We start from the raw sequence: 27838 nt of genomic DNA, 5'->3' as shown, positions 1-27838 counted from the left end.
CAGTAGTTTCTTCCCACTTCATCCTCTTGCCACAAATGGAGCTACCGAACATCTGCCACAAGATTTGTTTCACTGAAGGTTGGTTCCCAGTCCATCTGCGCCAAGCGCTCCAAAAACTCTGTAGTAACTGACAGACTGCTGCAAGTATAACAATGTCAGTGCATTCAAGAGGCTTAAGAGAACCAGTTTGGTGACGTAGGGGAAGAGGTCACCTAACTTTAACTGTAAGGGAGAGAAAAGACAGCGCAAACACCAACTGCCGCTGTCTCCAGAATGTTTTATTTCATCCTTGCTCAATGGTCCCTTAAAACCACAACTCCCACCCCCTCCCTTCCCTTAGGGGCCAATTCATACAGGAAAGCTTCATTTGGCAGGTCAACTCTGAAGTGGCTCTGGACAGTCATCGTTGGGTCTCTGCAGTGTTCTGCTGGGGTTTCAAAGAAGAGAAATCTTGCCCCTTCCCCTTATTCAATCAGCTTCTTGGCCTTGAAAAAGCGACGCAGGTAGAAGACCTGCCAGGTAGCCAGTCCAATGAGGCAGAACATTGAGAAGATGCTGAAGTACAGTACCCGGATGTTGGTTGACTCTGAAACAAAACAAAGAAACAAGCTTGTCACTAGAAAGGAACAACAAGAATCTCAAGCCCTTTCATCTCAGTCCTTACAGATGGGTCTAGTATTTCACCTGAAGCACTGATGTAAGAACCAATAGGCACAAAAAGGTGGCTGTACATGTAGCTCTCTGAGCACAATGGACACAGTGAAATCAAAAAAGGATCTGCTTTCATGCAGCAAAATCTGCAAGTCAAAATCCTAGCTCTTTCAGCTAATGCAGTCAGCGTCTACAAAGGGCCTCAAAAGTGTTCAAATGTGCAGCTTCTCTGCCTTGCCTCATAACCTGCCCCCTTCATTATGGCACCCAATTGTGAAATCTCTGCTGCTGCTCTCATATATGTACCTCTTGACCATAACAATCATCTAAGGCGGGGAAACACACACACCAAATTTTACCAAAACCACTCATGCACAGTGAAGATTGTATGCAAATGAACGTATCTATATAATTTACCATTGCACCCATTTTATTTCAAATCTAGAAACTGAATTATTTTAGTTTTGAGTATGATCATCTGTGATTATGGGCAATAAGAAGACGACATCAGAGTTAAACTGAGAAGAAAAGTGAGCAGCCTACAGGAGGTTAGGTAGAACATGATAGGACTTATTGCCATAGTAGTTGGGTTGTATCAAACATATTGAAAGAGGTAAAATGTCAACAACTAGGGAAAAAAAGTTGAAAGGTGATACATCTAGAGTCAGGTGGGCTATTCCACTCATCAAGACAACAGACCTAACATCAAATTATTGAACTTCAACTTAGGTGGAAAGGCATCATAGAAAGGTTTTTAATAAATAAATGCATTATGACAACAGTCCCTAGATGTGGGAGAGAGACCAATCTGTGGTACTAATCCCCAACTGGGATAGACACTACTCACCATTGGTGTCCCGCATCTCCTCTTCCCGCTTCTTCATATAGGCAAAGTCATTGACAACAGACTCTGAAAGATCTTCTAGGCGCCGTAGCTCCAGCTCCAGCGGTTTCAGCTTCTCCACTTTAGCGATCTGGCAAAGAAAGAGACCACTAACTAAGCCAGAAAGTACTGACTACTAGCACCTCCCGCTTCCCTGGGACATGACAATCAGGGATAAAATCATAGCTTAGTATTATACTACTATGTACCGGTATAGCTTTCCCAATGTTTTGCTATCACTCTCAATGAGCAGAGTGGGTCAGCACTCCCTTTTTGCTGCTATAAACTCAGTATCACATGATCATGACTCAGAATCCCTAGTTCACTGGGGAAAAGTAGTCCACAGCACAATACAGTAACATTACAAACCTACCCTCTACCAAGTCAGACCATCTAGTTCCATACTGTCTACTCTGACCAGCCACAGCTCACCAAAGTCTCTGGCAGAGCAAGGTCTTTCTCAGCCCTTGCTACCCAAGAAAACCCTTTTAACTGGAGATGCCAGGTGCTAAACTTGGGATCCTCTGCCTGTAAAGCATATGCTTTATCAAGCCTCCACAAATGGTACCAGAAACGCAGGAGGCATAATGGTCATGAATAGCCACAAAATTCCATTGGAAAGATACATGGGAGAGGACATTTATGGGACAAAGCACTTCCATTTTTGTCTCTAAAAATATAGGAAGGAACTCAGAACAAGCAATAGCTCAGATACCTTGGACATACTTCCAATGTTGAATAAGGACCTTTTCACTTAACCATCTAGCAATACTTACGATGGTGTTCTTTCCCTCCCTGTCCCTGATTTACTTTGACAGATATGGGGATGGGAGAAGCAGTAAACAATCTGACTGTTGTAGAAATACAGCAGGGAATGCTGGGTAACCTTGGGCCAGTCACACCCTCCCAGGCCAACCTCCCTCACAGGGTTGTTGTGAGTATAAAATGAGAGCGGGGAACGATGTAAGCCACTCTGGGTCTCCATTGGAGAGAAAACTGGGGTATAAATGAAGTAAATTAAATTGAAATTACTAAGAGCTAAAAGTTATGACAATAGATGCAGTGACGAGGGCAGCATAGAGAACAGCAATGGCTATTACTGTAAGTTTGTTTTGGCACTGGGTAAGGGACATAACCCCAGGGATATTTTATATTATTGGTTTTCAACTGTATAGACAACACATCTGGCACCACCATTTGTTTAGTTTAATAGAAAGACAGAATGACGGAGCACAGAAATAAAGACCATACAGAAATGAACACAGGACACCTGTACTTGGAACAATTGTGTAGGAAAAGGAATTATCATCTTTGAACAAACTGCATCTACCAAAATTGGGGGCCCCTTGTACCCTAATTTCTTTTATGAACAGTAACACTAGAGAAGGTGGTAGATGGACATACATGATAAAAAATTAAAAGTGGATCCTGTGTTGCATATAAGGATTTAAGGTGGACCCCAGGTTTTAAAAAGCAGAAGACTGCTGGTTGTTGTGGGTTTTCCGGGCTGTATTGCCGTGGTCTTGGCATTGTAGTTCCTGACGTTTCGCCAGCAGCTGTGGCTGGCATCTTCAGAGGTGTAGCACCAAAAGACAGAGATCTCTCAGTGACACTGTGACACAGTGATGCATCTGTCTGAAATAGTGCAGGAAAATAAGTAGGGATGAAAGGTATGGCCCAAGAACAGTTTCTGCACATGGCTCTTTCTCTGCTGTGATAGCTTTGCTCGTCCAAGCAAAGCCTTCCTGTAAAGGGCTAAGAACAACAGATGCTCATACTGGAGCAATGTCCACTGGGGCTCCCACCTGGCAGAAGGAGGTCAGGAAGGCTCCCACACTTCTACTACTGTGCCACAGAGTGTGTAAAGCAGATTTGTTCAGGAGGGCATTTTTAAAGAGGGACTAAAAGTTGTAGTAAAACATAATTAGTCAGAATGGCACTTGGAATAGAGTTGTAGTTAAACAGAATTATTCAGGAGGACATCTTTATAAAATAAACAGAATTCTAACTTTAACGACTTAAAATATTAGAGAGTTTTCCTTTATTCTTGCATTGTCTACTGTATCGTGTTTTCTGCCATGCATTGTTTTCTAATTTTTCAATCCAGATTTTTGTTTGCATTGTTTGTAGTATATGTTCCACATTATTATTGCATTATTTTTCCATGTATTTTCTTTGCATTGTCTTCTCATTCTGTAATCCACCTTCAGTCTCAGCAAGAAAGGTGGACCATAAATGAAGTAAATACATAAATAGTCATAGAAAAGCCAGTCTCACATAGCTAAAATAAAGAACTAAGAGGGACAATATGATAATACAGTAATAGGTTTAGAAGTCCAAATTCAAACTAGAAGATGGCTTAAGAAGTTTTAGGAGCAATGAAACACAGTAAATTTACAGCAGCAGTGACTGTTTGCTGTATGGCCACAAGGGGGCAACCAAACCTCAGTGATGACAAAAGTTACATTAGAGTTCTATACTTGAGCAATTTTACATTCAATCTTTTCAGTAATAGCCATTATATTTTAGTGCTAAAAGATAAGAAAGATACAAAAACACAACAACAAATGATACAGAAGATACAGAAACACAACAACAAATGCTCTGTATAGCAGAGAAGCATATTGAAAATCTGTGTTGTTTCTGCAGAGAAGCCTGGAAGAATCTGGGCACCTTGCACAGCACAGCAAATGAGACCCAAGAACATCAGTTCTGGCACAGCAGTCATATTTATCTGTTGCAACAAAAGCAAACAATCTTGTCGCACTTTAAAGACTACCAATTTTTTATTCTACCATAAGATTTCACAAACTACTTTGTCAAAACAGTAACAATGGCCCCAAATCCTTGCACCAGTAAGGTCTCTCCCTTATCAAGTGTATCTACACGTCATATTTAGTGGCACCCACTGCTGGGCAACCAGCTGCCAGAAGCACCTTTGGTCTATAAACAACAAAAACAGAAACGACATTCCGTTTCTATAATAAAGCATAAAAGCTACGTCAGTATCTGACAGCCCGCTAACTTTGCTCAAGTTATTCTCGTCTCTGGCAAGTTTTTTTAAAAAAAGAAACGCTCTGCGCTTTAGCGAGAGTGCCAAGACTCTCACTCTCCCTTCCAGCCCTAAAACTACTAATGGTTGAGCAGGAGGTTCTCTCTCTCTCTCTCTCTCTCTCTTCCTTTGTACCTTCAAAATGCATCTGAAAATGTCTCGGCTCATGAGAAGAGCTCATTTAATATGGAGATGAAGCCAGAAAAAAGCATGTTTCCATTTTCCTATCGCTAGATGCCTGCAAAATGAAGACAGATACTGCCAGGTATGAGTTTCTTAACTAGCGCAATATATACACTAATTTTGTGTGTATGCAAGAAAATATTGTTAAACAATATGTTAATTTTAAAGGCATCCCATTAAACAGAGCTTCTGCTGAAATGCTGAAGAGCTACTATTAGAGTTATGCCTAACTTCACTCCTTGACATTTTGCGGCTGGCTCCACCTCCCATGGCAGTCATTTTGTGGTTATGCCCACCGCCCTCTATCAGAATCCCAAATATCTCTGCAAGTTCAAAAAGGCTGAGGACCCCTGGAGTAGATAATACTCATAGACCAATGTGATCTGATTCAGTATAAGGTAGCTTTGCGTGTTCACAAAATATCAACATTTGGTACTACAACTGTGGTCAGGGTTAATAAAGGCAGCCAAGCAGATCTGACTACTTCCTTCATTACTGTATAGGTATGCAGTACCTGGTAAAGTACTGCAACTCTTTGCAAGTACACAATGGAACGGATATTTCTTCATCTGCATACAGCTGCTTAACTGCTTAATGCCAGCGATGAAGTGAGCTCTGACTCATGAAATCTTATGCTGGAATAAATTTTGTTTGTCTTTAAGGTGCTACCAAACTCCAGTTTTATTAAATATGCTCCAGGCGTTTGTGCACATTGGAAGTTTTTTTTATCAAGACAGCATATATGAGAGAGTAATTAAATAGTAATTTGGTACTGAGATGGATTAGCTCTAAAGTGAACCCTGCTAGACTGTAGGAATTGTATACCTCCATTCTTCTTGTCAACCTTGAGCCCGGGATTATGGATAGAGTTGTCAGATTTTGTACAGTCGCTAGAGTCTACTATAGTTTAGTGATGACTTAATGAATTGTATTTGCTACTTTACATTTTCCATGTACTGGTTTCCTATGTAAATATTTTTGCTAGTGTATATTTTATTTTGCTGGCCTGTGACCGTAATAAACGATTTATTCATTCTGCTTCTCAGTGGGACAAAGTACATTCAAAGATATCATATGACACCGACACAGGTATCTGTACTTGTTTGTTTCTCTCTCCTGTGGCAGAATACTTGTTTTAGCAAAAGCAGAAGCTTGAGAGGGTTAGTAACCTCTGAAGAAAGCATTAGCTAGCAACAATTTATCTTCACATCCCTTATGTGCATGTACCTTTGAGTGAACATTAAGGAATGATCTCCAGCTAACCAGCATGTGATTAATGCTCGAGTCAAGACTACTACATGTGTAATTTGTTCTATAGCAAAAATTATCTCCACATATAAGCAGACATAAGCCCAATCCAAGCAGTCAGAGCAAGGCAAACACACACGATATTTTAATCCTAATAAAGGACTGGCCTTGTTGGCAGGTGCCAAGGTTCTGTTACCCTTACCCTAGAGTGTTCACTAGCACCAATTCGGAACCCATTTGTGATATGGAGCTGCGGCCGCCATCACTACCTGTCTTCTCAGCAGTAATGAAGACTAGATCACCCTCCCCTCTTTGCACTGCTCCAGTTCCACTTTATCTGTTGCCACCGGAAAGAATTGAAAGTGGGGTGGGGAGGACAATGCTGCTGCCACTCACTCATTCACCCTTGTAGACAAGCGAGCTGTGGCAGCTAGGTACGATACACTTGTGCAAAGAGGTAGAGAGCAAAGAGCGTAGACATGTAAGCAGACCGAGGCAGGTGCTCTTTGTTGCCCTTACTGCTTGCCTCCTTAATCAAGGCAGTCAGGCAAGCAGTAAGAAGCAGCCGTCTCTGCTTGTCTTCCCTTTAGATGGTGGCAAGGATGACATCGCTGGGCACAATCCCCTCCACAAACCACAGGGTTAGGGTAGGCAGTGGCTGCTGCTCCTTGCCACCACTCACGCATCTCCCTGTTCAGTTGATGTAGCAAGGAGCCACCACTGCCTGCTCCCTCACTCTGCACAGAGGGGCTGCCACTACTATTGGGACAGAGAAGAGTCCAATCTAACTGCATACTGGCAAAGGCCTCTCAAAACACAATACAGCTAGTGATGAAATTCTCCCTATGCAGACAATTCTCTCAGTACTAGAGAAAATGTTAACAAATAAAGCAGCCTGGAAACCCATTTCCCATATTACTGATAGAAATATATCTTGCCCCTAATTCATATACTAATTGCAAAAGACTCATCAAAAGAAAAAAAAGGGAAGAAGTGTGCTTGAATTGTAAACACGAAGCCCCGAGAACACTTCCTGGCATTTCTAGTTAACGGATCTTAGTAGAGTTTGGAAATTCCTTGGCCTAAAAACTTGGCCACAATCAGAATAGACAACCCTGGACTAGGTAAGACTCTGGTCTGATTCACTGTATGTTCAGACTGTGAGTGTCAGTGGGAACACAAGGAAATGGTTCAGCATTTCCAAACAGTAAGGTGCCCAGTGTGGCAAGAAAGGAGGGGAGTAAGACTACCTTGCACTCAAACTTAGCAAATACCTTGAAGATCATTCCTGCAGTAGGAGTAAATCCAAATATTCTGCTTTAACTAAACAGGAGACCTATACTTTTAAAGGAGCTGGTAGATGCTATGTGGATGCTATGGGAATGCTTTGTAATACAAGAACCTGCTTACCAGAGATGTTTATGTGACTTACATTTTTTTAAAACTTAGAAGTACCACTAAAAGTATTATCAATACTTTTACACCTAGGTTTGAGACTACATTATAATCCTACTTTCCATTTAAACTTTCTGATTGTGGAATGGAATACATAACTATTTTCTGTATCAATCTGCTTCTGTTGAAAAACACGACCTTGAGTACAACCCCCTCCCCCAAATGGAGACGCAGCTTTTTAAAGCTCCACCAGATGAGATCTAAATTAGGGAGTTGGCAGGCTGTCATAATGGCTGAGAAAGCAGCTTCTCACTGTGAGCCCTGGAGCCACATACAGCATCACATGAGTGCTAGGAAAAGATTGCAAGCAGCAAGCAGGGATGTACCTCCTCATAGTTCTTTGCTTCCACTCCGTGCTTCATGTTCAAGGTCACGAGCTGGTCTGGCATCCGCCCTGTTCCTGGAAGTGCAATGAAAGGATTCATTGTATGTAGCCCTTGGCCTGCCAGGAAATTCCCAGCACCCCCCCCCCCCAGCTTTAGGGAAGGATTTACAGTTCTCCTCCCATTCAAGCCTCTAGATGGCTGGAGAGGCAGCACAGCTGTGCCTAAAAATCACAGAGGAAAAATAGGATTGACTAAAGGAAGAGCTTCCAAAAGTAATAAGAACAAGATGCAACTAAGTATGTGGAGTATGCTGGACACAAGCCACTCTTGATTATCTAGTCCCCCCTCCCCCCAGCAATAAGAAAACACACAAACCATTTGGATTCAAAACAGCTGGAAGAAGCTCAAAGATTAATTTTATTCAAATGGAAATACAAACAAATCCGGAGAGAACTGAAGAGATGAAAGAATTAGCCATGAATGGGCTATTAAAAATTAGATGTCAGACAGAAGACTAAAATGCCATTTGTGGGACAAAAGATACACATTGGGATAATATCTAGGAATGGAAAAACCTGTGTGACTGCTGTATTTCCTACCCAAACCCAGTCTCTCCTTTCCCATCTGTCCTCCTCCTCCGAATCTCTTCCTTCCCTACCAACAGTAATTTTCCTTGCAAATTAACACAAGAGCCTGCCTAAAGCTCTGGTCACCTACAGCAATTATAAAACCACAAGCTACCAAGGCAGATCATGAGTCTCCTATTTGAAGCCTATTTTGAGCAGGAATCTGGTCTTTTAAGAAAGTAAATTATTTCAACTGCCTCAGTTCAGCCTGAAATTAGTTTTCAGTGCCCATGACTGAGCTGGTGCAATTACTTGTACTAGTTCTGTACTGTAACCTATCTTTCCTTCTGTTTACATGCTCTTGCATGTCACAAAGGCTTTATCATTTAGCATGACCTTCCAGTCACCCATTTCTTTGTCTTAGAAGGAGCTGCCCTAACAAATTAAACAAACGCTCACTGGGTTCAGTTTATTCCCAGGCTCTCCATTCTTAGATATGTTTGCGTGGTTAGGGTTCTTCAAGGCTTAACCCTGCCTCTGACAATAAGTTCTAGGGCAGTGACACTCACTCAGAGGCCCAGGAGTCACTTGTGGCTCTTTGCAGAAGGGCTCTCCTGAGTGGCACCTGCCCCATGTTTCAGGGAAAGGGGCAAAAGACCCTTTCCTGGTGGGGCCTGTGGTTAACAGGTAGTTCCAATGCAATCAGTAAGACGCAAGTCCTCATGCTAGGGACAGAAGTAAATGGCTCTTAGTTGACGGCAATGTGAATGTGGCTCTTCACCAGGCAAATTAGAAGGGTTATACTGAAAGACAACAAACAGAAAGTAAAAGCCTTGCTGTGACCAATTTCTTTAAAGTGTAAATTACACTCTGCTCCTATGCATGTTTACTGAGAAGCAAGTCTCACTGAGACTAGTGAAAACTGATCTGGTCCCCCCTCTACGCACATAAATTAGGTCCACTCTTGTGTCTCATATAACATACAACAACACTCTTATTCCCCAAACCACTTTGCAGGAAGGTGGCAGCAAAGCACAGTAGATGCAGTGTTTGGGGGACGGAAAAGAAAGACAAGCCTTTAGTGGAAATGAAGGGGAGTACTTCCCATGCTTTTGCTTCAACATCATCCAAGATGTAGTTTTCATGCTGGCAGAACCCCACCACTGCCACTACAGAACCATTCAGTGCCCCTGCCAGTTTCTATGCTCGCTTTAAATGTCCACTACAGCAATGCAGGCTGTAGCCACAGAACAATTCCATTTTACTGACAAATAACAGACTTACAATTTAAGTGGACAAAACTTTGGATTCTCAGGCAGAGATAGAGGAAACAGATATAAAGAATTACATTTAAGCTATACTGTGCCAAACACATGGCAAAAATAGCAGGAAATGACTGGACAATAGATTTAAAAGATAAAATAGCAAGAAGCCTCAGAAATCTACACTAGCGCCTACAAAAATGTCCAAAAACGATCAGTAAAAATGTGGATAAACATACAAAATATGATTGGCAGGAAAGTTCCTAGTGTAACACACCAGTGGTCCTTGCCTCTTCACAAGAGAACCATTTACACACCACGGTGGCTGCATTCAGGTGTCTCAACAAATTCCAATTAAGCTGAGATGTTCTCAAACATGGCTTGTTGGCAAGCTTGTGCCTCTTTTCTCACACAGAGCACAATTAAGGATTCCTGGTTTGGAACTGCACACCTTCCTCCCCCCTACTACAACCACGATAATTCAAATCGTGTTGAGTAATCAAACTGTGATTTAGCTGGATGCCTGCATTCCTAGGTCACAGGGAACCACAGAAATCCTTAACTGCACTTTGCATGATGGGCAGGGGAAGATGCTTGTGCAACCCTTTGCTCCAGCACAATCTCGGGTTAACTGGAGCCTATTTTGAGGTCTGAACACAGCCTCTCTCTTGCCTGAACAAGTTCTGCTATCATTGCAAAATTAGCTGCCCTACAATTCAAATGTAGAATTTATATGAAAACTAGTTTGCAGTTTGCATAACTTTCTTGCACAAACCCTGCCCACGGCCAATCTGAAAGCGATGGGTGGGGTAAAAACAGGGCCACTGCATACAGACTGATGAGGCAACTTCACGTTCTTGCTGCTTTAGTTGTGAATTGGTTTCCCCTTAACTCCAATATCATGATCCAGGAACCCAGCAAAATCTATTCCCAGAATTTGGACGATTTAAACTCACAAATAGTAATATCAGCTTTATTTGTTCAACTGTCAGGTGGTGAAAGATGCTTGACCCTTATTCACAGAACACACATATAACTGAAGCCAAAGTTGCCTGAAAACAACACAAAACAATTTAAAACTATAGGTCCAGTAAGACAGATCCTTTAAGAAAGAGATTTTCTACAACTTCAGGCAGCTTGAACAGGGAGAAATAAGAATGGAATGCTCTTGATTTCATTCTGAAAATAGGATTGCTATTAAAAATGAGGAATGAATTTTACACAATAGGTTTTAACTTTAAAAGGCATGCTGGTCTGAACAATGCAAAATTGCAATTGAGATGCATAATTAATAGGTAACCTAACAAATATTCCTAGCAAATGACATCTTCCTACTTGAGTTTTCTGCACATAATGCAAGCAGGAACTGAAAATGCACCACCTTGGGCTGCAAAAGGAAGTGATGCAAGAGAAGAGGTCTCTGCTAGTTGTAAACTCATTAAGAAGTGCTCCCTACATCTCACACACTGACTTTTCCCTGTGGCTTGAAAGCTCTGAGCAAAGCACAGTCCCTTTCACTTCCTCTTCCCCTTTTTTGTGGCCAAGTGCTTGAGAAATCCCAGTTACTCCGGTCCCACCTGGCCCAACGGCTGCTAGTGTCTGTTATCATGGCTCTGTCTCCCCAAGGCAGACACAAATGTGCAATTAATGCTGCCACAGCATCCACTTGGTAGGAAGTCAAAAACTAAACACCACCATGAAGAGGTGAATGAGTAAGCTACTTGGGGTTCAATTTAATTTGGTTTCCTCAGAACATGACACTTATCAATCTGACCTTCCCTTCAGAAGGTCAGCTGCATGGTATATTGGTTAGAGTGTCAGACTAGGATCTGGGAGAACCAGGTTCAAATCTCTACTCTGCCATGGAAGCTCACTGGGTGACCTTGGGATGGTCACACACTTAACAGTCTAACCTACCTCATAGGCTTGTTGTGAAGATAAAATGGAGAAGAGAATTATGTAAGGGGCTTAGGCTCCCCATTAATAACTGTGGTTATATACTGCTCTTCTAGTCAGTTCAGTGTCCCATTCAGAGCACTGAATACAGTCAGTGTTATTATTATCCCCACAATACAGCGGGAGTGCTGGGGCTGAGGAGTGGCTTATCCTGCTAAGCTCAGGACAGTAGTGGGATTCAAACCAGCAGACTGCTGATTCACATTCCAAACCCTTAACCACTATGCTACATCAGCCCATTGGGGAGAAAGGTTGAGTAAAAATGAAGTAAATAAAATAATAAAAAATTTTAAAGTCTGAACTTATGGCATGGCCATCATATAGCTTTACTATACAGCTTTGTCATTTAAAGTTTTCTAGAAACAAGCTTCAATTAAAAAAATCATGCGGCTAACCATAAAATGTACTATATGCAGAGTCTATGCTCAGTGCCAAACCTCTACCAGCATAGAAGCTGTGGGGGAGAGAAAACTAGTGTAACTATTGCTTAGTACAAACTTCACAGTGCAGCTCACTTACACAGCTTTGAGGCAATCAGTGCTCAACTCAACTAGATTGCCTCTATTGAGACTGAATGGATAAATGTGGTAAGCAGAAATCAAGTGATAATAGGTCCCATGAACAAGCAATCAGGGCTAGCAAAGAATTTATCAGGATCTGGGATATCAGGAACATCTACTATCAGTGGCAGGAATGCCTATAATAATTAGGGAGAAGCAGCTTTGATGCTAATCAACACAGACTCTAAACCATATCTAATTCTCTTAGCAAACCTTCCATGGCAATCCAGATGGCACAAAGAACTGTTATATAACTGAAAGGCATTCCTACTTATACAGACTAATGGCACCAGTCTGATATAGAAATTACTCATGACTGAAACACACAAGCCTGTACTTGGGGCATGGGCAATTCGGTGGCACCCCTTCAAAAATGGCAAAACACACTCAAATGAGCTTTCACATTAAATCCAAATTCTGTCCCCAAAGAGCATGCAATTTCAGTCAAGAGGATTACTCCTCTCCCAAGGGTCATAATGGATTTCACACCAATGTCGTACACTTACTTAATGCATTCAGAGTCACTATCCCATGCAGATATTTTGTGGGATCACAACACAGGAATTATGTGGCATAAGAGTTTTAGCTGAGATAAACAGCCATTTTATGTAAGCCTGGGCAAGTAGTGATGGCTGCCCGTCAGCAATTCGAACGTGGGATATTTACCCTGAACTTCAACCGAAATATTCAGCAGGAAGAAGGGCAAATGCGTCACTTCCACAGGAAACATCAGCTATAAGATTTGTTAGGCAACTGTCCCAAACGCTTGGTTTGCAACCAACATATTGCACACTTCCCCCTTCTTTCTGTCAAGACAGAACACACCAATGCAAGGATCCATTGGCTGTTATAACCACATGTCAAACCTCGACTAGAAAGGGGCCTCCTGCCCAACCCAAGTGTATGAGCAAATGATGAAAAGACCTTGTTCCACCTTCAAGAGTGGGCAGTGAACCAGTGCTGGAATAGACCTACTTTGACCTGAAAGAGCACAATGAGAGAGAACAATTCCAGTCTAACTTCCAACTGAGGCCCAACACAGCAGAAGAAAGAGTGGCAAGGGGTAAACAGGATCTTTCTCCTTTCAAGTACAGACGGATTAAAACAGGAGGTAGCCCATTTGTGCATGGCATGTGAAAAAGGAACGAAGGTGTCATTTTCAGAAGTTGGAATCAACTGCGCAGCTAATGTCCCTTTTTGCTGCCATTGCTTGCTGACTAGGGCTATGGAGGAAGGAGTTGACTGCGCACATCTGATGTCATTTTGAATATGTGCAGAACTTTTACATTTCCAGGTGCTTTTTCCAATAAAAATCCAGCCAGACTGCGTATCTTCATCTGATGTGAAAGACATCAAGGGATTTCCTTTACCCAGAGATTTGTTTTTGTCACGGCTGCAAGTGCCCTTCTGGGATCATGTTCGTCTTGTGCCTCATGCTACATTACAGTTCAATTCCGATTTCACCAGTGCTCAAATGCAAGCACTTCTGGGAAGGAATACAGCAACTGGCTTTCACCAGTTATATTAGGAAATGAACCTTCTGGGATTAAATGCTCTCTCACAGTCCAAAAGATGCCAAAAGTGCTTGGCAAAAGCAAACAACCTTGGCCCAAAGACAAATGTGACTCTTTTAAAATGTACTCTATCAAGAGAGAAGGGAAAGAAACAAAGCCGACCAGAAGCATCAAGCTTGGCCTTTTCACACTCACCCACGGGAAGTTTACTCTCAAAGCAGGCCTCAAACATGTCATAATCCTCTGTGGTGAAGGCAAATTTGCCTTTAGTAGCATCCTCCTTGGCATAGAGTGTGTGCCCAGCAGAGTCAGTAATCTGCAGCAACAATAAATAATGGGAGAAGCAACTCAGTTAATAAAATAACAATCAGGCATTTCTAAAACACTGAGGGCATTTATGTTTTTCCCTTGCTCCAATTATAGCTGAAGAAATCATTTTCACTACAATTTTAAATTTCAGATAAATTAAGGTTGTCAAAAATGTCTCTGTCTCATTAGCTTCTTATATATTAACTTGATAGCATTCCCAATCACTCACTGAAACAGAAGGGAACCTCTGCCTTCTTAAAGGGAGAGGGGGTGAAACAGAAGAAAAAGGGAGTAAAACTGTCACAAAATGGACATTTACTCAACTAACTCAAAATCAATAGCAGGTTCTAAGGGCAGCAAGCTATGAGTTACACTAACCAGACAACAATTGCATAATTGAAACCAATTATTCAAGGAGACACTAGGTTTGTACTTTTGAAAGTAAAGCAGGCTTTACAAGATCACTGGAAGCATATTAAAAGCGTAGGTCTCATTTATTAGAGGATGGCTGAGTGTGGTTTTCATATAGAGAAGACAACAACCACAGACAGCAAATTCTTTCCCAACATCAACTGAAGCATGCCCAGAAGTAGATCAGGGCAGCTCTATTTCCTTTTTCTTTTGGCATCAAATGCCTGTTGCCCATATTCAGCCAGGAACATAGCCCATGGAACTAAGCACATGAAGGGAAAATTGTTAAGAGTCAGCCTACACAATCGTGGGGGAGCAACCAGTCTGAAAGATGTTCGACAATGCTCTGGCATTATGCACAGTAACATCATCCTCCACAAGTACAGCTCTTTTCCCCACACTGCTGGCCTGAACAATAGAAGCCCACATCCGACTGGGATCAAGTGGGATGACAGCCATTAAAGAACTTCTGCTATGAAGTCAACAGGCACATTTGATACATTCCTCCGGAACAGACAGTGTAACTTTTAGTGCCAGGATGTCACAATCAGACATAGTGATGAGCTACCATGAAGGCAGCAAAAATGGCATGGTAACAAAGAACCATTATAACTCAATTATGATCCCAGCCCGTAGCTGCTCCGAGCATATGTTGTTCCGGACAACAGAATTCATACAGCACTTGTCTCTGAAAAAGAAACTAGTTGTGATTTCTAGGTTAATTGGGGTAACTAGTTATGACAGATATGTACTTGTGTGAGCAGCTGCCTTAGAATCATCTGCCTTGAGAAATATCATTCCTGGTAAGTAGACTCGGTGTTTGCTCTGAAGATACTTGCAGCTAGGTACCAAAGACAAGATCCAACCACAGGTTCCTAAGCTGTGGCGTATAGAGCTCAATGCACCAGTGTAGCTGTCTGGAGGATGTGAATTTCAAAACAAAACTAAGCTTTCACGTACCAGTGTTATGGAATATTTCTAGACAAGTATGTGAGTGGAGATGATGTACTGCCACAGTAATGATTTAGATTACAAACTCCCAGAGCTGTAACCATGTTAGCCTGAGGCAGCAGAAAAAGCAGAAGAGTCTTGCAGCAGCTTTAAAAGACTAACATTTTTATTTTCACACAAACTTTTGCGAACAAGAGATGCATGATGTGGAGTGTCTGGAGGTTACAGCTGGTCCAGAATGTTGTGGTCAGAATGCCGACTGGAATGGGTCATAGGTATCATATCACTCCAGTCTAGTTGCATGTACACTGGCTCCCAAGTTGCATGCGGGCACAATTCAAGGTGCTAATAATGATCTTTAAAGCCCTATATAGCTTGAAGCCAGCATACATTAGAGTCTGCTTTCTCCCACACAAACATACCCAACCATTCCCATCGTATTCAGTCCTGCTTCAGGTGCCCCTGCCATCTGAGGCTAGACAGGTGGCGACCCAAGAAACGGCATTCTCGATCATAGTACCAAAACTCTGAAAGTCCCTCTCCAGGGAGATTTGTCTGCCTCTCTTTTCATGGTCTTCTACCAGCAAGTGAAAACTTCTTTGTTTTGGCTGGCATTCCCTAACTCCTATTGGCCCTCCTTCCTATTTATGTGCTTATATGTTTTGTTTTAAATATTGTATATTATCGTATATTATCTGTATTTTGAACGCTGTTTTAATGTTTTGATTTTTTGCTACCATAGAGACCCTAAACTGGGTGGAACTGCATACAAACTTTCTAAATAAATAGATAAATGTACATTTGATGTAGTAGGCTCTAATCCAGACTAGGTTGGTTAAAATTGATTGACTGATTTTTTTAAAACACTATTTTATCTTAAACAAACTGGTGTTTTAAGCTGCCTGGAGTCTATTTTTATGCTGGGTTTTAATTAATTTGCTGGAATTTTTATCCTAGATTTTATTGAACATCTTTTAATGTTTTGTTTCCTTATAAGCCATCTCCGGAATGTTTCTGGAGAGGCAACCTAATTTTTTAAATTTATATTTCACCTTCCTCTCTGAGACTAAAGGCAGATTACACGGCATGAGACAGCATGATGAACAGTTGTGACATTCCATAAAGCAAGATAATAGAGTAAGGAATTGCAGAAATTTCAAAAACAAGCATAAATCCAGTCCAGATCTGAAACGAGGCTGAAGCAGAACAATTTGACCAAAAATATGAACTGACGTTGAGTCTACCTAGCAGGAACACATCTATCTCAGCAGACATGCCCAATCAATATACATTCACTTATTCCAAGGCATCTCTCTGAGCCATTTCTTCACATCACATCCCCACTACCCATGTAAAAAAAAAAAACCCCTCCTGAATTTTTGTAAAGTTTGCAGAAAGCCAGGAGGGTGGGAGCTTTCCTGATCACCTCAGGCAAGCCATTCCATAAGGTGGGAGCCACCACAAAGAATCACAGTTCTTTCGTCAGATTCTCGAAAGCTTATGCTACAATAAAATTGGTTAGTCTTAAAGGTGCTACTGGACTCTTTTTGATTTCGCTACTACAGACTAACACGGCTAACTCCTCTGGATCTATGACCACAAAGAATGCGTGCTTGGAGGCAGCTATTGAGTTTGCTCATGAGCGGGGCAGTACCTACAAAAGGCCCCATTCAGATGAGCAAAGCTGCAGTGGTGGAACATAGGGGGACAGGCAGTCTTGAAGATACAAGGTACTAAGTCCATGAAGGACTTTATACCGGACATGAAAACCTTAAACTGAGCATGGTAAATGACGGGAAGCCAATGGAGTGACTGCAGAATGAGTGTAATATGCATGCCTAGCTCCTGATAGTAATTGAGCTGCAGCATTCTGCACCAACTGGAGTTCCCACGCTGACTTTGAGAGAAGACCTCTGTACAGAGCACTACAGTAGTCTAGTCTCAATGTTATCATGGTGTGAATCCAGGTGGCCAGACTGACCATGTCAAGGGGGACATCTTCCAAACTAGACTGAGTAGGGAGAAGGCATTATTTGCTGCTGTATTGATTCTCTAGCAGCTGTGCTTTGTCCAGTTTAACTCCTAGGGTTTTAACCAAGTCTACAAGGACCAACTGAACCCTACTGAAAGTAGGAAGCACAGTATCCTTCAAGATCTCCTCCTTCCCAACCAGCACCACTTCCATTTTGTTTGGGTCCAGTTTCATTTGTTTGCTTTCAGCCATTTGACCACAGTGACTCATGACCCTACTACTAGCAAGATATAGAGAGAGGTATCATCCACATATTGACGACAGCCAATTCCACAGCTTTAAATTATTTCTCCTAAAAGTTTTACATAGAAGTTGAATAACATGGGGGATAAAACTGCACCTTGTGGAACCCTGCAAGGTAATTCCTACACTGAGGACGGCTGGCTTCCAACTGCAACTCTTTGGGTCCATTCCATGAGGAACAATTTAATCTTGTCCAAAGCAAGTCCCATGATGTCTATTTCTACCTCCAGCCATCTCAACAGAATGGCATGGTCTACTGTATTAAAGGCCGCAGACAGATCCAAGAAGACTAACAAAGAAGAATGCCCTTTTTCTACATTTAGAAGGAGGTCATCAACTGACGTCACCAATGCTGTCTCCAATCTCATAGTCCAGCATGAAACCAGGCTGAAAAGGTTCTGGAGCCCCAAGGGTCTTTAAGGTGACCTAAAAGATTATTACTGAACCTAAGATGCAAAGAACAAACAGCCTCTCAAACTTATACTGTATCATAAAGGCGATGTGCAATACAAATCTGCACTGTCAGGTTTTGGGAAGAGGTTGTAGCCAATTTTGGAAAAGTTTTTCTAAAAGTCCCATCAGAACTTTTAGGGTGGAGGTGGAGGAATCCATCTACCACCACTATCAAGTTACTGTTCTTTTAAAACATGCTCAGTTGAAAACTTTTTAAATAAACATAAATGTCTAGGTTCCTCTGCCTTTAAAATCGTAGTTTAGAATAGAATTTACCAACCTTTTATTCAATAAGATCTACTTCTGATTAAGGAAAAATATCCTGATCTACTTCCCCTCCCAGCATATTACCAAGTTTTGTTCTGCCCTGGAAACCGAACATGGAATAGGAAGAGTACCAGAAATCATACCATCAGCTAAGCGCCACAAAGCAAAATTCTATAAAATAAATGATTCTTTCAAAATTCTAGAGTACACCTTTTTGTGATCTTTGCCTGAGTCTTCTACAGGGTGCACGAGATACTCTGCAGCAGCAGCTAGCTTATGAATAAGCTGTTGCAAGAGCCTAGAAGCTCCCAGAACAGGCAGCACTTTTGGGGTCTATTTTCAAGATCAGATTCAACCTACAGGAACAGAAGAACGTGCATGGAGAAACTTAAAAGGTTGTTGCCAACCTAACACTTTGACATCTGGACCCTCCTTCAATTATTAAGGTAGACATGATATGAGTGAGGGGAGGAGGGAGGCAGGAAGGGTTGGCATGCATCAGCAAAAGTCCATTACCTGATCTATGACAACTCTGAGAATATATGGACCCATGTATTGCAACAATGGACAGGATGTTGGGTTCGGCCCCAAATTTGTGGGGAGAGCAGAATATAAATTGAATAAAATAAATAAAAATTAATATATAAAAATAATGTCATGGTTCAAATCTTTTCTTAGCTAAAATAAAACTGTAATCCAGTGGTACCTTAAAAACTAACAAAATTTATTTGAGGATATGCTTTCATGAATCAGCGCACATTTCATAAGATGCACAAAACATTCAACCATTACTCAAATGTAGTTATACTCTATGCTGTGGACAAAAAAAGTGTGCCTGGAGGAGGATTTACAAACAAACAAACAAACAAACAAACAAACAAACAAACACAGACAGACAGACAGACAGACAGACAGACAGAAAGGTAGAAAGAAAGGCAGAAAGGCAGAAAGGCAGAAAGAAAGAAAGAAAGGCAGAAAGAAAGAAAGAAAGGCAGAAAGAAAGAAAGAAAGAAAGAAAGAAAGAAAGAAAGAAAGAAAGAAAGAAAGAAAAAGAAAGAAAGAAAGAAAGAAAGAAAGAAAGAAAGAAAGAAAGAAAGAAAGGCAGAAAGAAAGGCAGAAAGAAAGGCAGAAAGAAAGAAAGAAAGAAAGAAAGAAAGAAAGAAAGAAAGAAAGAAAGAAAGAAAGAAAGAAAGAAAGAAAGAAAGAAAGAAAGAAAGAAAGAAAGAAAGAAAGAAAAGCAGTTTAAAATAGTATCAAATGAAATCAATTCATCCACTCAGAGTGAATGAGGACCACTCTCAATTGCTGAAAGATAGGCAAATAAGGACTAATATACAATAGGTCTAGTGGTAAGATAAAAGAATAGAACTGGGGCAGGAAACCTTTTTGAAAAAAGGATAGTGTCTACCTGTGAAGATGCTGGAGTGCTAGCAAACAAAATGCAGGGGTGGGGTGTACTTGGCCAGACACATTCAGAGCAAGTCAAGCCCAAACAGAGCAGCCAGCATCTCAGGGATTCACCTTGGACTCAGCTAGTGACTATGCAAGTCTGGGAGGAAATAATGAGCACAAGCCATGCCTACTGCCATCTCTCACACTGCTGGGCCAATAAAGGCTGCTAGTGCCTCAGATGCTCGAACAGGGATCTGGCTGGTCCTCTAGAAGCCAAGCAAATGGTCTGGTGTGCCATTGTCAGCACACTTGCCAGGGGTTACCTGTACCAGGTATAGCTGAACTAATTAACATCTCTAATCTCTACTTTGATACTAGAAACACCACATTCTTGTCTGTCAAGATGATAGCACTGAGCTTCTTGATGAATACTGATTTAACAATTTCCCATTTGATTCTGTATGTACACTTCATGAACTGATAAGGTGAACTCTGACTCATGAAAGTTTATGTTGGAATAAATTTTGTTGGACTTTAAGGTGCCACTTGGACTTTTGTTTTATTTTGCTGCTACAGATTAACTAGGTTGCCCATCTGGAATACCTTTTCAGCCAAGAAGCCCTTCAAGAGCATCAAACATCATTATCTCTAAACTTATTTTATTTATTTTATTTTTATTGTATAAACTTCACTGTTATGACCTGTATTTTCTTTAGGGTGGATTTTGCTTTAAATCTCCCCCTTACACCCTCTGGGTAGTTTGCTGCCACCAGGAATATATTATTCCAAAATGTTTTATTTAAATTTTCCCTTTTGTAACGTGTTTGAGCGTCAGGCTCCTTCGTGGTTCTATGTGGCCCTGAGGATAGGAATGGGAGATAACTCTGGGATATAACAAAACAAAGTTTATTTTTTTTAAGAAGCGTATTGGTTACATAAAATTCATTCTTAGTTCTTCTAGTTGCTTCATCCAAACTCATTCACACAGATCTCTTGTAAGGCTTCACACACAGTTAGCCTCTTTCTCTAGGCTCTATATTTCTCTCACAGAGAACTCCTCAGACAGCACACAGCTAGCCTGTTTTCTTTTCACTCTCAATTCTTTCTCTCTCAGGCGCACACTCAGTTTGCCTGCTTCAAACAGAATGAATATATACAGTCTCACAGACACACTCAGTTCAGGATTCCACTCAGGTTGCCTTTCCCTCACAAATACATGAACACACTCAGGCTGCACACAGCTCGCCTCTCTTACCCTAACTGAATCTTTTTCTCTCCCTCAGTAACTGAAAACTGCCTTCACTCCGCCCACTCTGTCATCCACCAATCATATCACTCACTCATCTCTCTTTCACCCCCACTCTTCACCTATCTCACCAAACATTTAAAGACACATGCACCCATTTCTTGAAATCATTACATTCACCTTCCTTACAAAATTACTGAAAGGATGAGTGAGTTGCAAAGCATACAGCCCACTGAGAAGGGCTACACCAGCTTGTGAAAAAATATTAAGTATGCTTATTGTATTTTCTACAAAATCCAGTATTGACATAATAGTTCTGATCCTTCCCATGTTGTCAAATTACACTTTCAAAGCCAATGTACCTACTGCCCCTGCTCACCTAACCTAAACCACTACCAACAAAAAGAATATCACATGCAAGGAAGTTGCCTTACTTTTAAACCTCTAAACTGCCACATCATCCTTTCAGACAGACCCACGCTTGTCGATTTAACCCTCAACTTCTGTCCTTCCATACTTTGTTACACACACAATGCAATCTTCATCACATTCTGCTGCCTATGTAAATCCACAACCCCAGCATTTCATCCTACCACAATTAATGCCTATGTAAAGGCGGGCTTCATACATGCTCCTGATCTACACGGCTTTCTGATCAATTCTAAGCATGCTTATTTGAATATAAGCCACTCAGCATTCAATGAGACTTCCATCCGAATCCTACAGATGCTTACGTGGGAGCAAATCCCACCACTTCAATGGGACTAATCCCCAAGCAAGTATATTTAGGATTACAGCTCTTGTCAAAGATCTTCCAACACTATCATATCAACTGTAAAAAAAATCTAGGTGGTGTCATCTGGCAAGGCCCTAAGGTAGAGGTTATGATGTTGGACCAGGGTCTGGGAGAACTAAGTTCAAATCCCCACTATGCTGAGTGACCCTGAGCCTGTCACACACCATCAGCCTAACCCACCTAACAGGGTTATTGTGGGGATAAAATAGAGAGGAGAAACCGCCTTGAGTCCCCATTGAGGGGAAAGGTGGGTTATAAATGACCTAAATGGTTGCAAAATCCTTGCCCCATTCATTAGCTGAAGTACCCCTTCTCCATATATATAATTCACCATCTTAGGCCACTCAGCAATTATCTTAGTATATCTGGCCTTTATAAAATCCTCAGTGCTGTTGGGTCATGGCACCCATCTTTTGGAATGGTATTTCAAAGGAGATGTGAAAATGTCATTCTTTGGTTATGCAAAGCCACATTATTCCTTAAAATTTTGGCTGAAATTCTGAATTCAGAATATCACAAATTTCCAATTTGTGAAAAGCAGCTGCAATCATAAAATGAGGTGCATCTGAACTAGTAATGTTTGAATCGAAATTTCACACTTTTACCAGGGTAATAGTTTTGGCTTTTACACAATAATTATTAGTGTATTTTATTGGGTCCTTTTTGTTGTATGCTGCCTCAAACAAAGGCAGAGATCAAATTTAATTTTTAAAAATTAAAATGGCAAAGAAATACATCACAAAGAATACTGGGATCTATGTATTGTCGAAGGCTTTCACGGCCGGAGAACGATGGTTGTTGTGGTTGTTGTGTGTGTTGTGACCTACATCTTTTCCACACTGTGACACTGAGAGATCTCTGTCTTTTGGTGCTACACCTCTGAAGATGCCAGCCACAGCTGCTGGCGAAATGTCAGGAACTACAATGCCAAGACCACGGCAATACAGCCCGGAAAACCCACAACAACCAATACTGGGATCTGTTTAAAACAGTGACCTCATTTTAGTCTCCCCTCCCTCAATATGTATCCAGAATTTTCCTTCCATTTCACATTACTAGTTTCTGGCTTGGGAACATACAACATATTGACAATATATCACATGGAAATTGAACTAGATGTTACAGGTGGGATGAGAACTCAACATGGAGTTAGTTTCAGGTAGGTAGCTGCATTGGATTCAAGTCCACTGGCACTTTAGAGGCAACTGAAGGTAGATCTGACTCTCAAAAGCTTGTATCTTGAAAATCTTGATGGTCTCTAGGGTGCCCCTGGACTCAAATCCTGCTATTTTAAGCAGCAGCACCTCTGGTTCTTTGCAACAAAATGTTTCACCCTTACATACAAGAGCACAGGACCCTGTCCCAGAATAATAAAACTGATGGCCCGGTCTTTGTACTATTATCTCTCTGTCACATGAAGAGTGTAAGGTAGAGCGCCCCCCCCCCCATATAAAGCAGGAAGCTCTTGGGGCACATCTAGCCTCTGAATGTGTACAGTGGCCTTGGGCAAATCACTCCCTCTCTACACCTCATCCTCAGTATGATGATAACACTAACCCATATTAATATTATAATCGTGGCAATAAAATAACACGCATGGAGCACTAAAAGGGCGGCATAAATGCTCAACACCATTTCTCATCAAGCAACTTCTCAGCTGCTTTCTTTCGTGTGAATGGATTTCTATTCTCTTTTATCCGAGTTGACACTCGCAGGCCACTGCCTCCGTTTCTCTGCCCACGTGTTAAAGATTCTATAGAGTGGCGGAAGCAAAGGCATCGTGTGGCGGACAAAACGGGCAGGGAAGAAAAGAATCAGGACAGCCAAATGCGGGAGAAGAGCTGACAGCAGGAGCGAGAAGGGGAGGCAGCCCGTTGCGCTCAAGGAGAGAAGGAAAAGCCGCGCGAGTGGGCGCCTGGCGTCACTCCGCGGCGCGCTCGATCCCCGCGAACACACAGACATGGGCGAGGGCCGGGCCTATTTCCTCCTTCCGTCTTTCGGCCTTATCAGGAGATGCAAGCAGGGCTGACGTGTCCCGAGGAGCGGAAGAGCCGGGAAAGCCAAACCAACGGCGGAGGAGGCCCACGCACCGCCTCCGCAGACGGCTCCACGCCCACCGGCGGCGGGGGAACGGCGAGAACAACAGGCTCTCCCCGCCTCGCCCCCGGGAAAAGGCGCGCCCTCCTCCCGCCTCGATACCCCCCTCAAGTCCTGCCACCGCTTCCCTCCCAGCCCCCCACACCGCTCGCCGCCTTGCACCTTGAGATCGGCAGACGGGCCGGTGGCCGACCCCGGCGGCGGGGCCACCTCGTACTCGCCGGTGACCAGCGTGTCCCGGTGGATTTCCTCCCGCAAGCATTTGCGGGCCTTGCCCGGCAGCTGGAAGGAGATGGGCCGCGCGGGCTGCGGTAGCAGCAGCAGGAGAAGGAAGAGAGGCAGGAGCGGGACGAAGGCCGGCCTGGGATGGGGGCGGCCGCCGGGCTCAGAGAGCGACAGCATGGCGGCTGGTCCGAGAAACCGACGCAGGCCGGGTTTCTGTCTCCGCCCCGGCCCGCGCCACGTGACCCGCCGCGACTTGCGTGAGAAAGGGAGGGAGGCTTGAGGCCTCTGGGCGGGCTGCCAGGGGATCCTTCTCCCAGCCGCCTCCATACTGTAGGGTCTCTCAAGTGGGGCGGGGAAGACTGTGGAAATCGAGACATTTGCCGCGTGCTTGTTTGGGGTGCCAGGCCTCAGACCTGACGAGAATTAGGAAAATAATCTGAGATATTCTCGCCACCCCCGCAAATAGCTCTTTCTAAAACCGTGACGGAGAAGTGGGGCAACCTCTGGTTGTAACCCAATTTGTAACTGCTAATGCGCTGTAGTTGAAAGCAGTGTTAGTGAAGGATTTCAAGTGTTTAGGGTCACTACACCATAGTAAAACTGTTAGCCGTGCGTTTAAATAAACGAGTAAGACTGAAATCCTAAAAATAAAAAGATCCAGGGGCATATTAAAGACTAAAACAAATATTCCAGAATTTAATTTATTTAAGGCGATACTGAACTTCTGTTTAATCAGTCTAAAGCTGCATTCACATATTCAGTTGTTCTTGCAGTATAGAGCTAGTTGCACCTGGATTTTCCTATGTAGTGCGAATGATTGCTATGGCACGATGAGAGCACAGTATTCAGCTAAGTATCAGTGCAGCCTATTATGGCTACCTTTCTCGATAATAATCCTAAAATTAGTTTGTGAAATCACTGGGCTATGCAGTGGCTGTTTTGAGCAGTATAGCTATTCTTATGTTCGTATATATAAACACTGGTGTATTCTGGATTAAAGTCTCTTTGCAAGATGGTCAGCAAAGTTTCATATTGTGAAGTTTCCACCCTAACATTGGTTTTTGCAGCCAAAAGATGACTGATTGGTGCCTGTGGCTGAGATCGTTCACAGTTTTGCTCATTTTATGGTTGTATTCTCATTCTTAACATTAGCAGTTGCCACACTCCTGCCATACCACCAGTAAAGCAAAATTGAAGTGCTGCTTATTGCAGCAGGCAGAAGAAAATACAGGAAAGGCATGCCACAGTATGAGGACAGGAACTACTGTTCTTGATTAGTATCTGATTTTATGGGCTTTCCTTCAGAAGACTGGTAAAATATGCACCATCACTGATGCTTATCCTTCATCTGTTTTTAATGTGCAACACTGCATCATTTTTATCTTGCACATGGTATCCTCTCATTTTGTACATGTAGCTTGTGTGTTTAAAACCAAGTCAAACTATAATTCAGAAAATAAAACTGAAACTTTGCATACATTTATTTCGGATTTATTTGTATCCCACTTTTCTCAGTTCAGACTCAAAGCAGTTGAGAACATTGTTCTCGATTTTCTCACAACTGTGAAGTCGTCCATGCTGAGAATTTGTGATAGGCCCAAGGTCACCCATCAAGCTTCCATGGCAGAACTGAGAATTCAAACCTAGGCCTCCCTATATTCTAATCCAACACACTATCCATTATGCAATGCCACCTGTCTAGTAAGTTTTTTTGTATATCTTGCAGATTTCTGTAGCAGCTCAGGATCAGTTCTCTCATGGTCTAAGGACGCGGATTATAGATGAGACATGAGGTGAACAGACCCTGTGCTCATGCTCTCACCCTTACCAAGTATAGGTCCTTCAATATAAACAGAGACCTGTGCAACTAAATGCCCAGCCATGATCTTTGCACTGCTTTTTGCAGTGTACAGATTACTTTGCTTACTCTCTTAGAAATTCATTCATAGGTTATAAGTGATGGGGGGGGCAGCAATCCAAATCTGAGGCTCACTCCTGCCTGTAGACAAACATATGTGCTAGAGATGTTTGTGAACCAGCTCTCATGCCACTAAAGAAAAATGGTGGATATAGATAAGCTGTACAGGCCTTCAATTTATGTATTTGTTAAGAATGCAGCAGATACCCTCTTTAGGCAGGAGATCTGACTTGACATTAGCAGTTTTTTAAAAATCACTGGTTTAATGTCAGGAGCTGGCATAGTTGAGGCCTGTCAAAGGCCCACACCTGTCAATTTATTCCTGGTTTTCTTAGCAGTCAATCCTCAAGCATTGGAATCTATTTGGATATGGTTCTGCACTTTTCCTCTCCCTGTGCATTTTTACAGTCGTGGAGTTGGTTTACTTTGTTCTGTACATGCTTTAAATAATCTAAATTGGCATCTCCAGAAAAAGATTTGGGTAAAAGTAGTCTGAAAAGAACCAGCAAAAAACTTGAAGTGACAACAAAAAAAAATGTATGGGGAACTCAAGATAAAGCAGTATAGGGCCAGAACCGATGGAAAAACTGCATAAAGAAAAGCCCTTGACCTCAAGTTGCTGCTCTTCTCAGATCTTTCCATAGAAACGCCTGTTGTACTTTGATGTATTACAGGGGCAACTGGAGAAATCTCCCATTTACTACTGGAAAAAGCAGGAAAGTTTTGTTTGAGACTGTTCAGGAAACCCTCCAATCATGAAGTAGGAAATCAACCCATAGACTCTAATAATTTCTCATTTCCTAATGGGACAGACTCCTGAAGTTACACAATTCTTTCCCATCCTATTAGCTGTATTGATGCCAATATCATGCAGCCCTCTTGGACAATTTGTAAAATTTCTGGTGTGGGGTTGGATGATGGAGGGAGCAGAGCACAGAGTCTTATGTTCCTTTTGGACATGCCAGCAGCAGTGGTGTTAAAAAGAGTAAGGTTACAGTTGTGCTTCTATCTGAAAGGATATTTTACTAGACATGAAAAATTCTTTAGCAAGTTCAGATCCCAAACACCCAGCTGATAGAAACATCACAATTTAGATAGGCTTGCTGAGCAGTCTGAGAATCCAAATAATTTTAACCTCAAGTGAGTTTCAGGTGGGTAGACATGTTGGTATGTAGTAGAAGAGCAAGAATTGGGTCCAGGGGGTGCTACTGGACTCAAATTTTGCTTATCAACCTCAAGTGATTAAGTCTGGAATAAGTATGAAATGCAATTTGAATATCTTTTCATTAATATTGGGATCTTAGGGTTCATTTATGTACTTCATTTATACCCCACATTTTTGCAAAATGGGGACCCCAAAATGGCTTACAAATTTTTCCACTTCTTCATTTTATTATCACAACAACTCTGTGAGGAAGGTTAGGCTGAAAGTGTGCGACTGGCCTAAGGTCACCAAGCAGGCTTCCATAGCAGAGAAGGGATTCAAACTTGGGTCTCCCTGTCTGCCTTAAGGCGTGTCCATGGGAAGACTGGGGCAGCCTTGGCAGGCTATCATAAATCATCAGTTCCATCTCTCACACAGAAAACTGACAGAGAAAAGAGCACTGGAGATTTATTATATCATTGCAAAAACCTGTTTCTTTAGAAATGTACAGATTGATTGAACTATGTCCCAAGTTGCAGTTGCTGCTCTTTCTAACATCCAACATTAGCCACCACAGCAAAACTCACTTTCCCCATCACTTACCTATAATAACTTCAACTGTACGCATTCTAGGTTTACTGGATTCCCCCCCCCCCACACACAAATATCATGTAAGGACACCCTTCAATTACAATGGA

The 27838-nt window shown here is 42.1% G+C and overlaps 1 protein-coding gene across 1 annotated transcript; it reads right to left on the bottom strand.

Annotated features, from left to right (window-relative positions):
* Window positions 1-260: 260 nt before the first annotated feature.
* TMED10 (transmembrane p24 trafficking protein 10) lies at window positions 261-24311 on the bottom strand. The gene is made up of 5 exons (XM_054971246.1): window positions 24016-24311; window positions 13852-13972; window positions 7799-7872; window positions 1499-1625; window positions 261-586 (listed from the first exon to the last, which is right to left on the bottom strand). The coding sequence occupies exons 1-5, from the start codon at window positions 24253-24255 to the stop codon at window positions 465-467; spliced, it is 684 nt and encodes a 227-aa protein (XP_054827221.1). The 5' UTR covers window positions 24256-24311; the 3' UTR covers window positions 261-464.
* Between the last annotated feature and the right edge of the window lie 3527 nt (window positions 24312-27838).

Source organism: Eublepharis macularius, chromosome 2 (assembly GCF_028583425.1).
Source record: "Eublepharis macularius isolate TG4126 chromosome 2, MPM_Emac_v1.0, whole genome shotgun sequence".
NCBI classification, from domain to species: Eukaryota; Metazoa; Chordata; class Lepidosauria; order Squamata; family Eublepharidae; genus Eublepharis; species Eublepharis macularius.
This window is presented reverse-complemented; position numbering and strand designations above follow the sequence as displayed.

Coding starts and splice junctions, on each gene's coding strand:
- TMED10 (XM_054971246.1), bottom strand. CDS start 24,255: ATGCTGTCGCTCTCTGAGCCCGGCGGCCGCCCCCATCCCAGGCCGGCC. Junction 13,973..24,015: donor GCCCGTCTGCCGATCTCAAG/GTGCAAGGCGGC, acceptor TTGTTGCTGCAG/ATTACTGACTCTGCTGGGCA. Junction 587..1,498: donor GGAGATGCGGGACACCAATG/GTGAGTAGTGTC, acceptor GTTTTGTTTCAG/AGTCAACCAACATCCGGGTA.